General features: G+C 56.1%; 1 protein-coding gene across 1 annotated transcript in view; it reads right to left on the bottom strand.

The window, feature by feature from the left end:
* Positions 1–3,189: 3,189 nt before the first annotated feature.
* Positions 3,190–15,337, bottom strand: part of RGS5 (regulator of G-protein signaling 5) — a 32,087-nt gene continuing 19,939 nt past the window's right edge. Inside the window, exons 3-5 of the mRNA XM_006774992.2 lie at positions 12,618–12,679; positions 7,755–7,921; positions 3,190–6,050 (exon numbers count right to left, since the gene is read on the bottom strand). Coding sequence (XP_006775055.1) covers positions 5,889–6,050; positions 7,755–7,921; positions 12,618–12,679 — 391 coding nt within the window. The 3' untranslated portion in view covers positions 3,190–5,888. The remainder of the gene's footprint in view (positions 6,051–7,754; positions 7,922–12,617; positions 12,680–15,337) is intronic.

The following is a 15,337-nucleotide window of genomic DNA, read 5'->3' as shown; positions in this document are numbered from 1 at the left end:
GTGACTGAGGCCCGCCGGCCGGCAGAGAGGGGCTGGGCAGGGCCTAGCGCTCGTGAGCATCTGTGCTGTCATGCATCCCAGCTCTGGTTTTCCTCTCCATCCCCTCTGCTCATCGTCAGTAGACTTGCAAACACAGAAGCGGTGGTTTTGGTTGCTATTTAAAAAGCAGTCAAAATAAATGCTTGGTTAAAAGAAATAAGGGAACACCAATCTAGCCAGCCTGACTTATTAAAGGCTCTGGGCACCCATTCCTCTTCAAGTGTCTTTGATGTTTTCCCGGAATTCTGCTTGGGAGCCAGGAGGGTGAGGGCCTGCGAGGCAGGTGCCCATGTCACAGCCAGCAGCCCAGGCGCCCTGAGCACCTGGACGGGGCCTGGTTTGGAAACGTGACTCATTAACACGCACAGGCCTGCCCTGAGGCCAGGGAGCCGTGGCTGCTCCTCCCCAGCGTGGCCCCCTAATGAAGTTCCGGCCCTGCTTTCGCTGCGGGAACAGTTCAATCCGGAGAAGGTAGGGCTTGACCAGAAAGTAGAAAAGCCTGGGATGTGGCCCAGGAGTCTCTCGATGGGACTGAGTCAGTGCAGCGTGCACTGGAGGCTGTGTGTGTGTGTGTGTGTGGGTGTGTGTGTGTGTGTGTGTGTGTGTGTCAGTGGGTGTGTGTGTGTGTGTGTGTTGGGGGGGTGGGGCGTCAGTTAAGGTGTTTGGGAAGTGATTTATGGGCGAAATAATTCCCGAGAGACTGCTTACTGCGAACACGCAGCGCAGGGTGGGAGCTCTGAACGGCCGGCTCCGCGTGGAGCCCGTTTGCCTGGGGCCCAAGCCAAGCATCCCCGCCCGCTGCCCGGTGCACGAGGTCCCCTTGGGGAGTGGACCGAGCAGCCTGGAGGGTATTGGTCTGACCTCTACGCCTGCTGCTGGTTCGCACAGTGGCCCAAGAGCCTCGCTCCACTGTGGGCGACACTTCCTGGTGGAAACTCTCAGACACTCATCCACGATCATAAAAATGAAGAGAAAAAGGAGAATAAAAATGATTCAGGGGCCCTGCATCATGGCAAGGGATGAGAAGCGGTCAGAGACCAGCCAGACCCTTGGGTCTGTCCAGCCACCCGTGTCCACAGTGGCCTTGTGGTCCTTCCTCTCCATAGACCTTCTCCCATCCCGGCTTCCTTCTGAGGAAACGTGCTCTGCCCCCTCCCCCATATGCTCTCAGCCCAGCCACTAGTCCAGTGGTTCTCAACCTGTAGGTAGCGACCCCTTTGGGGGTCAAATGACCCTTTCGCAGGGGTCACCTAAGACCATCGGAAAACACATATATAATTACATATTGTTTTTGTGATTAATCACTATGCTGTAATTATGTTCAATTTGTAACAGTGAAATTGGGGTCAGCACAACATGAGGAGCTGTATTAAAGGTTGTGGCATAGGAAGGTTGAGAACCACTGCCCGAGTCAATCAGGGCACTGAGTCCAGGGCCACAGAACTGAGCCCCGGGCAGAGGCGAGGGGATGGCTGTGCAGTGCCAGTCAGCACTGGAGCCGCGTGACCTCAGCGGAGGTCCTGGTTGGGAACAGCAGGGTCCCCCAGAATCCAAGCGAAAGCAGCCAACGGCGTGGAGAGAATGGGGCACGCGGCTGCTCCCGCTCTAGTCTGCCTGCTGGGCCTGTGAGGGTGGCGAGGGCCGGAGCTGTCCCAGCGGGTGTGGGCTCACCTGGCGGCAGAAGCACAGTGACCGGACAGACCGTCCATCTGAAGGGATTTTCCCGTAAAGAATGTTCGGGAGTCAGAAAGAACTTGCACGAGGCTGTGGCCTGGGTACATATTTAATTAACGTATGTGATCGGTTACAAAGTCATGCGGTGCCTTATTTACCAAAAAGCAGGAGTCACGCAGTACACAGTGTGTTAGACATAAAATCAGAAGATAAACACAGTTCTTCCTAAGTGAAATCTGACAATGGGTTTCCAAAACCTTCATTTCCAGCCTTGCTCCGAGCTGCGTCTCCTGAAGGTGAGCTGCCAGGTGCAGCGTTTTAAACATTTAGTTCCCCGAATCCCGATACTATGACTTAAATGCTCCAATTACTTCGGCCCAGTGACAAACCCCTCCGCACCCCCTGCCGCACGCTGCCCTGGGCGGGTTGGCACTTTCAGGGCATCGCAGCTCCGTCCAGTACAACCTGTGTGACGGGGCGGAGAGCGCGACGGCCAGGGAAGGCAGTCTGCTCTGCGACACCCGTCAGGGCACCGCAGACCTCACGTCCAGGACCTGAGGGTGGCCTGGGCCTTGGGTGTGGACACCTGGGTGTCAAAGCCCGCGCTCACCCTTTGCTGTTGATGGGGACAGTGGGCTCCAGGTCGCTTTTCTCTAAGCAAGACGCCCCAGGATTTCGAGTGGGGCTCCTCCCCGCTGTGCTGAGTCGTGCAGTGCCTTCCCGCGACCTGCACCTGGACCTGGACCTGGAGGGGAGGCTGCTTTTCAATCCCGAGGCCAGCGGCTCTTACCTGTCTCCTCTGTGGGCCCACACTCACTTCCTCACCACTTCCTCTCTCCTTCCCCTCTTACCGTGGCCCTTTCTCTACCACACCTGCTCCCTCCCAAACACAGGGTCCAGGGCCTGCTGCAGGGAATGACTTCCCTGAGAAGTGGTTAGCCTGTTACGTGACTCTCCAATGGTGGGATGTGTGAGGGGCGGGCAGCGTGGCAGAGCCCGGCAGGTGCTCATTAGTTTACCCGGGCTGCTGGGCAGGCTTCCCTGAAGGTCCTGTGTGGATGGTGCTCACTCTCTGGGAGACGATGGTTGGCTCCCCGGCTGACGGGAGTGTGTGCCCACCAGCCCGGCCAGCGCAGGCTGCGGAGGGTCGGAGTGGGAGGAGGTCCTCACAGAGCTCTTTTTGCTCTGAACTGCCTCCAGCGCCCGCTGTGCAGAGCGCCAGGCAGCCCTGAGCGGGATCCTTCCAGACGTCTGATCGTATTGGTTTGAAGGCAAAGTGATGGGACTGCCTTAGTGAGCTCTGGATTTCTGAAGGGGTCTGTCTGGGAGAAAGGACGTATGTGGCAATGTAATTGTGTGTGCACACATGTATGGGTGTGAGTGTATGTGTGTGTGCATGTGTATGCACTCACGGTGCATGTATGTGTTGCATGTGTGTGGGAGTGAGTGGCGTGTGTGTGTGTGTGTGTGTGTGAGTAGGGTGTTCATATGAACAAGTGCCGCTTTAGTAGACAAACATGGAACACAGAATCCACAGTCTGAGTCTTGCTTCTGGTTCAACTTAAAACTACCTCAACGCAGGCAGAAAGACTCCGTGATGGCGTCCCTGGCCGGACCCTGTTCCCCCCAAGAAGGAGACACGATGCCCCCCGCTCCCCTGACCACTGTCTGCACCCAGGCTGACTGGCTGTACCCACACCTTCCGCACCGCCCTCCTTCCCCAGGGGTGTCCTTGGGGAGGGGTCGGAGGGCGGAGCCACCGAGAAGCAGGTGGTGCACAGTTTCTTTCCCGGGAAGGGCATCCTAGGTTGTCTAACTGCCCAGAATAAAAGAATGTATTGTCTTTGTGTTACCATGGAGATGTCTAGTAACACAGTTTTTCTTTTTTCTCTTTTTTCTAAGTTTAAAAATACTTCCAAAAGATTTCAAAGACATTTTCTAGGGCAACTTTGATGTGTTTGCAATTTTTATTAGGGGGTGTGATACCTGTATTCCTCATTGTATTCATACAGTGAAGAGCTTCGTGTGTGTGTGTCTATGGCTTGAAATTTTAAATTGCATGTACATGTATGTACCCATGTCACCATGTGCTTGGAAGGCGTTCCTTTCTCTGTAGCCTCCACAGCTGCCCTCGGGGTCTCCCGCCTCTGCCTCCAGGGGTCAGCGTGTGCAAGGTGAACAATTCTACACACTGGCAGGGCAGGGCGCACGGCCCACCGGGTTCCGACAGCCCACGTCTGTCAATGGGAACCTCTGGGCTACAATATCTAGCTGATTCTCTGGGCATTTTCAAACATGTGCATAGCATATCTGAATTTTTAAGTAAATTTAAAATGTTCTTAAAAATGCTTTGGCATCCAAGGGAAAATGAGTGGCCTAGCCCCTTTGGCTGCTGGCTTCTGGCTGCGTGAGAAGGTGAAGGGCTGGGATGTAACGGCAGGTGTGGACTCAGGGGAGGAGGTGCCAGCGGTCCCCGAGCGGCTGCCCTGCTGTGCGGTCACCTTCATGACTGAGGCGTGGCCTGGCCCTACTGTCCAGGGCTGTGACAGTGTGTCCTTGAAGGGGCTTTCTTGACAAATGTGACCACTCACCCCACAGGGACGGGGCTGGCAGTGGCCTGCGCCGCCCGTGCAGCCTGGCAGCGGGCAGAAGGCTCTGGCCGCGAGGCTGCCTTCGAGGGGACAGGAACAGGAGGAACCTCCCTACACCCTCCTGCAGGTGGATGCGGTGACATAACGGCTTCACGCTCCTGCTCTGAGGGAACAGCTGCCACAGGGGCTGCAAGCGTGGGAACCAGGAGCGCGAACGCCACGGGAAGGAGGTGGGGCGGGCGCTAGCACGGAGCAAGGGGACCCTCTGCGGAACAGTCAGGATGTCATTAGCCCTTCCCAGCACGTTCTCATGGAATTCACTCAGTGGCCTCACCTAGTCAACCTCTTACTGGGTTTGCTGTGATTCTCCTTACCACTCCGTCCAGGTAAATAATGACTCACCTAATCAGACCTACTGAAGATGAAGACAAAGACGGCCCACCCAGGACTCACACAGTGAAATGTGGAATGAGGTGTGAACTCAGCAGGTGGCACGGGCAGCCGAGGCGGGCGGGGCTGTGCGCACTGTGGTGGCAATGGTGGGGGGAGGCGGGAATGGGCGGCTAAAGGGGTGTTACTTGACCAAACACAGGGTATTTTAAAGCTCTTGCTCACTTACAAACCCCCACATCAGTCAAGTCCACTTTCCAGAGACAACGGGGTGTTGTCATCGGCATTTACGAACAGACAGCGACCAGGATGTCAGTCATTCCAGGGGATGGCGTTTCCCGATTTCGTATCCAGCCCTCGACGTTGGGGTGAGAAACAGCAGCTGCTTTAGTTCGCGTTCTGGTGTTGAAATGTCAGACTTTTATACGGGCACGGATTGGAAACTGCACGAACATGGAAGCTGTGGGCCCACACGCTGGAGGAGAGCTGCAGCTATGACAGAGCCCGTTGCCGATCTCAGGTCATGGATTTCATACAGAATTTGGAACTTTATGGGGGTGTCTGGGGAGGCTTGGGGAAAAATTGGTATCGATGTGCTCACATAGATGATGTACAAACACAACCTATTCCTGATTGCATCTCTTGCTTATAACCTCCAGCTACATGAAGATTCTCTAAGGGGAAGATCAACATTTTAAATAACTTGCTTAAGAAATTGGATAGTGGCTGACTCATAAAACTCTTGCCAGCTTTTACTAACCAAGGTCAGAAATGATTTGGCGGGTGACGCCCCAGATCAGAATTCCAACAACAAGACCCGTGACCTCGTGCAACCAGCCTCCACCCTGTGCTTTGCCAGACCAAGGCGGGGTGGTCCCTGTCTTCCCAACGCGGCGCGCTCAGCGCTGCCCGCGCTTCCTATGGTCCCTTGCCTTGGACAGAACTTAGCTGTGCTGATCGGGTTTGGCAGCAGCGCGCTCTCAGGCATATGATCTGAGTGGCGCGTAGTGAGGAGTGGGGGCAGGACAAGGACACTGGGAAAGAAGCCTTTCAGACAATGCTGGCAGAGCGTGTGAGCCGCCCGGGCCCCGGTGGGTGTCGGGGAGCTGAGCCCGGAGGGAGGAGAGTCGTCTGCTGGGAACGCAGGGGTCGTGGAGGAGCAACTCACAGGACGACTCTCCGGCCGCTGCCCGGCTACTTCATGAACTCCTGGTAGAACTCCGAGCGCACGAAGCGGGGCAGCGAATCCTTCTCCATCAGGGCGTGCACCCTCTTCTGGGCCACGTCGAAGCTGCTCGGCGAGGGCTCCACCAGGTTTCTCACTGTGATGTCCTTGGTGAAGTGGTCGATGTTCACCTGCAGGCAGCAGACAGCCGGTCAGGTCGGGCAGGGACAGGGATTTCCCCTGGAGAGTGAGGACGGCGCTTCTACTTCCTAGGTCGTGGGGAAGGCCACTCGGGTTAGGACGCGGCCAGTTAGACACGCACCGGGCGTCAGCCTTTCCTCTGCGGGGTGGGGGTGGGGTGGGGGTGGGTGTGCCTGTCTGTGTGAAGGTGAAGTGGCTTCTTCACGGTCACAGAGCTAAGGGGTGTGTTTGAATCCAGGTGCCCACAGGTCTCACCTGGAGCCAGGCCGTTTAGTGAGGGCTCGGCCCTTAGACGGGGCACCACCTGCTGGTGCTGCTGACTCAGCCAGGTCCTACCCATGTTGAAACTGCTTCCCAGGGCCTCGTTTCCCTGACAACACCCATGTTTGAATGAAGGACTTGAGAACGTTTTCCAGGAACCCTCGCCTGGATTCCATGAAGAGGAACGGAGTTGGTGGGAAGGCAGGTTAGATTGGGGAATCCCAGGTAGTAGGGAACTGAGTGTCCGATTTAACACGGAACTCATGTCCGTGATGACATCATGAAGAGAGACTCATGCTGGCAGGGAAAGTGTGGCCAGCGCCCTGGCTCCTCACAGGCTGGGAGGCTGAGGGCGGTGGGGGAGGCCTGCAGAGGAGTCCAAGCTAATTTCCACTGCAGCATGGAACCCCATAATCTCCAGGACTCCCCCCCCGCCCCTTGACCCACAGGCCCCTACGCACCGTGCTCCTCCCTGCAGCTCCTGGAGGGGCTCACCTGTGAATAGTAAGGTCTACGCTTGGGCCATACATTCAAACATCCGCCTCTAAACAGGATTAGCGATGACTAATTCATAACCAGAGCCTGGAGAACATATGGAAGAAAGGGATATCGGGGGAGCCCCTCGCATCACCTAGAGAAGATGGCTGCCCACCTGCGGGGCTCCTCGGACCATGTGGGGCTGGCTGCAATCCCCGGCTGGGTTAAGGAGTGCAATGTGGTCCCAGAGATCTGACCCAGCACTGAGCACAGCTGTGCTGTGGTGTCCTGAGCCCACACAGAGCAGGTACCCGGCCCCAGAGCTTCTCTGAAATCAACACACATCTGGTTGTTGGTGGCCAATTGATGGTAGCCTGTCTTCCAACTGTGCCATCTGGCGACAATCTGACTTCCGTGAGCAGGCACCCTGCTGCCCTGACCAGAGTATAAATACATAAATGGGGGTGTAGACAAAGGGATGGAGGAGGGTGGAGGGGAAAATGAGTTTACATGGAAAGAAAGGGAAGGGAAGGGGAAGAGAAATGATAGGAGGTAGGAACACTCACTAGTGTTAACTAGTTGGGACGCTGACGTGTGTGTTTTCACATCCACAGCTTAATGCCATCCTGACAGCCCTGCCAGGTGTCTTCATTCCCCCTTTTCGCGAAGGAGGGCACTAGGTTCGGAGGGACCCGCTGATTCATTCAAGACCACACTTGTGTGTCATTGCTGCTGCTGCTGAGTGAGATCACGCTGCCTGCGCATCCAGGCAGGATGAGTCCCAGCTGCTTGGCCGCATTGCTCCGCCCCTGCACCCAGTAGGTGCTCAAGAAAGGTGGCCACGCCCAGTCAGAGTGGCCTCGGGCTGCAGACCTTTTCCTAGGTGTGACCCCTTCCCGGGACATCGCTGAGGGAGCCTCACAGACCGCGCTCACCCAGCGCCCCCCAGGACCCACCTCTTTAGGGGCCTCGGTCTGGATGAACTCTTCATAAATTTTCTTTGCCTTCTCCACCATCTTGGCCGCCGACTTGGTCTTCTTGAAGTCCTCACAGGCCATCCAGAACTCCAGGTTCTCCTCACTGAATTCAGACTTCAGGAAGCTCTTGAAGCTGGCAAGTCCATCTGGCAAGGAAGAAGGTCATGGAGGAAACAGATCCGGTACCTATCATCTCCCTGTCCTCTGTCTCTCACCCACCTGTCACCTATCTGTCCGTCACTGTCCTGCTGAGTGGCCTAGGCTTCCTTACTACCGATCCCTGTCCCTTAAGGAGGAGCCTTACAAATGTGAACGCGTGGACTTCCCATTACAAACCCAGGAGGCAGGAGTAATTAATATTCTATCTTCCGGCTGGGCCAGAGCGGCTCAGTAAGTGCCCTTAGTAACCAACTGGCAGGTGGCGGAGCTGGGGGGTCAGGCCGGGTGTCCGTGTTGCGAGAGGCTGACCAGCATAGGCATCCAGGATGCTGTGACCTGGTGCACTTGGCACTCGCTTGCTTAGGGTTCCATTAGAAACTGCATTGGAAACGGATTGGCAATGAAAGTGGCAGGAACGCCAAGAGGACGAGGAACAGTGACAGAGGGGCCTCCCCCGCCCTCGAAGGAGGGGCCTACGGTTCAGGCCTGAAGGGGGTGGGAGCGGCGGGGAACGTGCCACCGAGTAGCGACCAGGCCAGCAGTCACACATCGGTCTTTAAAACGTGTTAAAGGTACAGCCACACACAAACACGGGCCTGGGCCTGCCTGGGCCCAATGCCTTCCTTTGCTGGTTTGTTGCTTGTGTCCTACCCTCCACTGTAACCGCCAGGCAGCAGGCAGCAGCCGCAGTGAGGGAGGAGGCGCCAGCACGGAATAAAGGGACTCAGGTCTTCATGATCCTCCTCCTCTTTCGAGCTGACCGACTCTCTACAAACACAGATCTCAAACAGCGATTCTAACAAGTCTGCATAGAGTCCACGCCCATTTAGTATCTCAGGAAGGTCCCCAAGGGAGGAGCAGAGGCGCCAGCTGCACCCACGGTTCCCAATGGCAGCCGTCCCGGCGAAGCGGGAGTGACTGTCCCAGGACATCGGGGCCGGTTTCCCCCTCACCGGCCCCATCAGCAGACCTTCCGCAAGCTCATAGCTCTGGCTGGGGACATTTTCCTACTGAATTCATTTCCTTTCACCTAATTTCATCTGTTTCCCGTGCCTGGAGTTGGTCTCCTTTTCACAGACTGTCCCTGCGTTAGTCACTGCCAAGCACAGGGATTTCTACCACAGGCTACAGCTCCATGAGGCTTAAACCAGGACAGATGGGGTCCTGCTGTCAATGTCGCGTCTGGATGCGTTCATGGTCTCCGTGTCCTGCCAAGTCCCTGCCACCGCGTCCACCTCTATCGAGGCGGGATGGCTCCGCGATAGCGAGCCTGGGCCCGGGCACCGTGACCTGGATTTCAACAGACACTCGCATGTCACCCCCTCCTTGTGCTGACCCTTAAACACACTCCCCTGAACACCTGAGAGTACGCCTGGCGAGGGCAGCTCTGATAAGCAATGTCCTCTAGGAGCCTGGCTGGAAAGTCACTTACAACCGTCTCCCCTGCTGGCCGGGGCAGTAGGTGGTTCCCTCTCTCCCTCTCTCCCTCTCATTGCCTGCGGGTCGCTGCAGCCCAGGGCCGTGCTGTCACCCGCTGTGCTGCGGGAGCCAGGCCCGCTTCTCCCCTCGTTCTCGGTTTCCTTTTTGTTTGTTCGTTTGTGTTAATCCTCACCTGAGGATATTTTTCTCAATGATTTTAGAGAGAGTGGAAGGGAGACAGAGAGAGGGAGAAAGATGCAAGAGACACATCGATTGGTTGCCTCCTACATGCACCCTGACCAGGGATGGAACCTGCAACTCAGGTACGTGCACTTCACTGAGAATCGAGCCCTTGACCCATCAGTATGGGGCCGGCTCCCTACCCACTGAGCTACTGTCCAGGGCTCATGTTTCTTAAACAAAGGTGTCAGGTAGTCCCTGTGGGAATGGGAACCTTCCCAGGCACTTTCCAGCTGCCAGGAAGTGCAGACGGGACAGCCTGCTGCGTTCTCACAGGATCGGCTCTGAGGCCGGAGGACACAGCCTCCCTGAGTCTGCGGCCAATTTCCTGCCGTAGTTCCATCGGGCACTGGGAGTCATTCTGCCTCTTTGTAAAAGGGAGAGAAAATTCCAGTGCCCCACTCACTATTCACCCCGAGGACAGCGCCAGGATTCCCAGACGATGCTCACACGGAATGAGCTGGAAATACCCGTCTGGGCCTGGGTGCTGACGTCGCGGCGCGCACTGAACCCCACAATATTATTTCAAGGATTTTTGTCCACAGACGCACTTTAAGCCCAGAATCATGCAATGGCTTTGTGCTCTGTTGGCCTGGGGGTGTTTAAAGCTGTTCTTTCCTCATCTGGCTTCTGAGGATTCCCTGACGGCCCCTTACGAGGACCCTCTGACACCCGCCCCCCTCGTACCTTTCCCTCTTTAACCTCTGGCTCATTCCTCAGAGATGCTCTCCATTACTCCTCGGGAAGTCCTGGTGGGTCTGACTTTAACAGACTCCAGACCACATGTCTCTATTCTGTAAGCAACACATGTGTCTTCTTTGCCCATCCCACACCCCAGTAGAGTCCCCTCCCCACATTCCACACCCCAGTAGAGTCCCCTCCCCACATTCCTGACCATCTGCACAGCCTCTGGACACCTCCTGGCACACCTGGTCAGGCATGACTGCCGAGGAAGCCCAAGACCTGCCTGGTCCTCCCCTGGGAACCTGGGCTGTGACGTTGGCGACAATCCCAGAGCCGCCCTAATGAGTGGGCCACACGCACATGCACATATATGTTCCCCTCTGAGACGTAGAAACTACCACTGCAGAATCTCTGGCCTTAAGCTCACACCGGTTTGCAAATTGAAAGACTTCAGTCCCTCAGCGGATGCTGAGGTGTTATCACTAACTGCCGCACTCACCTTCCCCATCTTCTCATCCCAGTAGCTTCATCCCCCAAAGCCTAAACCACGAACTTACCGCCCTCAGCATCTGCATGGCTGAAAGGGACCGTGTGCATAAATATACACCCTTCTCCTCAACGGTTTTGACAACATGGAAATAGTTCTGCTAATTCTCAGGTTTCTGGACACTAGCAATAAACGCCCAGCCCCAGGGCACTTAGCTCACAGTGCATCACGCTGCCGCCTGCCAGCTGGCGACCGACCCAGAGCCCCTGCCGAAGACAGTGAGGAAGTCAGCTGATAAACATAAACGTTTTCCTCTTCGTTGACCTTGTGGAATTTTGGGTTCCAGAAGCAACAGAATTCATTATCACCCATTAAGTCACTAAACATTTATTGGGCACTCTAGGGGTCAGGGCAGGACACTCTGTTTAGCACAAACCGTAAAAAGAATCAACAATGATTGAGAAAGTCCCAGATTGGAGGAGTTGGTGTTCTGCCTTGAGATGTTGAGCTGGTAAGCAGAAACTTTCCCATCTAAACAAGACAAAATGTCCGTATACAGTTGAACACACATTATTTGTTACGTACTCTGCCCGTTAGTCATGAAGATCCTGTGAGAAAGGTTTTTTAATCCTTGTTTTTACAAAGCATCAAACAAAATGTCACATTCCATTCTTGCGGTGAAGATGGGGAAATATGGGTTTGATATCTTAGGTAGAATAATGTCTAGAGCAGGGGTGGGCAAACTTTTTGACTCGAGAGCCACAATGGGTTCTTAAACTGGACCGGAGGCCGGAACAAGAGCATGGATGGTGTGTTTGTGTGAACTAATATAAATTCAAAGTAAACATCATTACATAAAAGGGTACAGTCTTTTTTTTTTTTGGTTTTATTCATTTCAAATGGGCTGGATCCGGCCCGCGGGCCATAGTTTGCCCACGGCTGGTCTAGAGTGAACTATTCAACAAATATTTATTTTCCACATACTGTGCACTTCCTGTTGTAAAATAATGGGGGTCAGAAGGCCAAGGCCGGGCTGCCCAGCAGTTTGTAACCCATAGGAGGAGGGAAACGACTCTAAACGGAATACAGAGAAGCACATGTTGAGCTGGGTGGCCAGCGTGAAGGGGCACAGACGACGTGCAGACAAGTGTGTCTGGAAGCTCAGAGGGCGGGAAGGGCAGGCCCCGAGATGCACTGTGACAGGAGAGGAAGGTTCCCGCAGGAAAGATGTGATGCAAAGCTGTGCCCACAAAGGGCTCGCGGGTGGGAAGCCGGGAAAGCCGGCCGGGCAGCCAGTGTGATGGCAGACCAGCCAGAGCACCATGGAGAGTCTTGAACATTGGAAATGGCACTCGATCCCGTCAGCCTTGGGAACGCGTGGGATATGGGTCAGGGGAAGTGTGCCCACGTGCACTGGCATTGCCACCTCAGTCATGCCTGGAATGAAGCTCTGACAGGCACACTGCCAGCCGGGAAGCTGGCTGGGCCATCACAGCCCCGGTCTGAGGGTCACAGAGCATGAGCAGCCCCCAGGCCCCATGTCCATGGGCTGACCCTGCTCTCAGTCCTTGTTAGCCCAGCACAAGGCTCAGCCAAGGACAGGCTAGTGCTTGATGAACATACGAAGGGCACACGGCCAGGACACGGGCACACAGGGCAGCAGATGTGACATGAGCGTAAGCTGGCTCTCGGGACACTCACCCTCCCGTCTCACCACACCCCTCGGCACCCTCCCTCGCTGAGGTCGCTTTGGAAATTTTAAGAAACGACAAAGTCAGGGGAAAGGGCGCGGCCTTGGAAGGCGTCCCCTCCTCCGGCCCTCGCGGCTCTTGTCAGACCCAGTGCGGACTTACAGCTGCTCTGCAGGAGCTTGTCCAGGGAGTCGCGCCACTGCAGGGCCTCCTCCGGCGACGGCCTGGGTCAGGGAGACAGAAAGAGGCGGCGCCGTTAGTGGGCACAGACACCAGCAGCCAGGCCCGTCCACAGCACAGGGAGCGGAGCTGCTCTCCTGCCCACACTGCGTGTGCTGAGGGGCTGCCCTCAGCATCTGTCTGTACACGTTCACCTCTTTTTGGACAGTTTGGTGAGGTCTGTGCCTTCTTAGACATGGAGTCTATTCACCATGGAGCTGTGTGGTGTTCGTGTACATTCATGAAAGTGTTTTTTCCTAAACGTCACAATGAAAGCCTGGGTCCACGCAGGGATGCGCCCACGTTCTCATCTCACAGTGCCCACCAGCCACCTGGCTCGGCCCGCGAAGGGCACGGACGCCACAGCAGGGCCGCCGCCACCTCCTCAGGGCCTCTGGATGACGGGACGTCTCTGTGGCAAGTCCACACTTTAAAAATCTGGGTGCATTTTCCCTGCCCAGTTAGGACAGGCTAGTGCCTGAGCAAGGGCCCCTCTTCTGAGGAGCAGTGTGGTTCCCCGAGAGCAGGAGCGGCACTGCCCTCCTGGCGGATTCCCAGGAGACCAGCCAGTGCCTGACTTCCCCGCGGGTGGTCACGGTCAGGCTGGGCTGGCTGGGGCCTCCTGGACTCACCTGCTCTAAGGCTCAGGTTACAACGTGATTTCCTCATCATCACATCGCATCAAGGCAGACTAACCAGGCCTTCCTGAGCACAGTGAAGCCAGTTAAAGGCGTTTTTCCTAAATAGGAGTTTCCTTAGCTCATGTGTATCTATAGCTCAGACAGTCCAGGAATACGCCTGCTTCTGGTTTTAAACGCAGCATCTCAGGGCTTTAATTGTTCAGACTGGCAGTGAGGTTGATGAGGGGATGCTACCACTCACTTTGCTGCCTGAGCTAAAGCGCTAGAATAACTTGTTCGAATCTCGCTGCCTACCCGCAGAACATGTACAAATTTGGAGTCACAATTCTGGGACTTTTCATAGAGTTTTAAGTTTTTACTACTGAGAGTAGCAATTCTGGTGAAATACCATTAGGGGTTTCTTCTTTTTTCCTGGCAAGAGCTTAGGCATCATAGATCAAAAATGCAGTGCTCATTTTGGGAATTTAATTCTGCAAGCGACCCCCTTCCCGCCCCAGGTGCTAGAGCGCAGGAGGGGACCGGGTGGGAAGCGGGCTTGCCAGTGTGTCCCTTTATTTTTCTGCCTCATTTTTTTTCTATCCAGAAAAGGACCTGGTTCCTAGTGGCCTGAACCCTCCTGGCTCTCTGTGCCCCCTCTCCGCCTCCCCCCGCACCCCCTGAGAGCCTGTCCTGTTCTGCTTGATTCACGCTGACATTTCTGACCGAGGCTTCCACACCTTTCCTCCCTCCACGGTGGGCGAGGTGTTGCATATTCTAGAAGCCCACCGAGCCTCCGTGGATCGTGGGCAGATACAGCAGGACATGAAACCATTGGATGAAAGAAACAGGCCTGCCTCACACCCGGATCCTCCCTGATTATGTGACTATTCTCGTGAAGGACATCACCTCCCCTGTCCTTGTTTATGTGATTAAATTCTTGGAAAGGACACGTGCACAGCCCACTCAGGGGCTGGATTAGTGCAAACTGATCTGGGATGCAGCCAAGCAAGACTCATGCCCGCAGCCCGAAGCCCAGGCTGTGATGACCGCGGGGGGAACGCAGGCTCGTCCTGCCCAGAAACAACATGGATGCAGCTCTGATGACCACCGAGGGCGCTGGTCTGCAAGGGCTGTGGCTGAGCGCAGCGCTGGACGTGCGCCTCCTGTGGGTGTGGGCGGGGGAGCTGGTCCCAGGGAAAGAAACAGGCATGAGAGCCAAGCGGCCGGCGAGGGCCACGCTGTCCTCGTGGGTCTAACAGCCAGGTGCGCGCTGCGGGCAGGTGCGCACTGCCCACCCTGAGAGCCCTCCCCCCCGGGGTGCCTGCAGCACTAGCCTGCCCCGGGCCACTAGGACATAAATGAACAAGGGTTCCGTTTGCCCACAGGGAGTCTGGGTGAAGAAAGCCACAGTAACCCAGAACTTCGACAGGAAGAGTTTTAGCCGAGAACTACCTGCAGCTCTGCACTGACGAGGGGCGCCCCGCAAGGCCTTCCCCCTCCCTGGCACCAGGGCTCCTCTCTGCGTTCCACATACACAGCCTCTCACCTGCCTAAGCCCGTCTGGCAGTGTCCCCACAGGCTCCTGCCCTCGACAAGGAAAGGGCCTCGGCTCCCTCCCTGGCACTTGTCAGTGCTCACTCTGCTCTCACATGGCCCCGCAGAGCGGGCCGCGCAGGGCTAGTCTCTCGTCCGTGAACAGTGACCGAGCCCCCCAGGGCCGGCAGCGACCGGCACCGAGGACGGGGTGCAGGTGAAAGCACCGGCCACTGCTGACATCGATCTGGCCGGCACAGCGTGCGGACGGACACACTCCAGACCTGTCCACAGGCCGGGCGCCCTCTGCGCGTGGGCTCAGTCTGGAGTTACTAAGCGGGGAAACAACAGCCAGAGAAACAGAGTTAAGAATGGGTGACCCGGCAGGGAGAGAAGGAGCCTGGAGAGTGTAACCTAAGTGGCAGGAACAGTTGCATACGGTGGGTGCTATAAGCCACGAGGAGAGACACGAGTGCCTGCAAACTGCCTCTATGCGGCTGTTCATCTGTG

Source organism: Myotis davidii, unplaced genomic scaffold (assembly GCF_000327345.1).
Source record: "Myotis davidii unplaced genomic scaffold, ASM32734v1 scaffold668, whole genome shotgun sequence".
Lineage (NCBI taxonomy): Eukaryota > Metazoa > Chordata > Mammalia > Chiroptera > Vespertilionidae > Myotis > Myotis davidii.
Note: the sequence above shows the minus strand (reverse complement) of the source record. Positions and strands in the feature narration are given on the sequence as shown.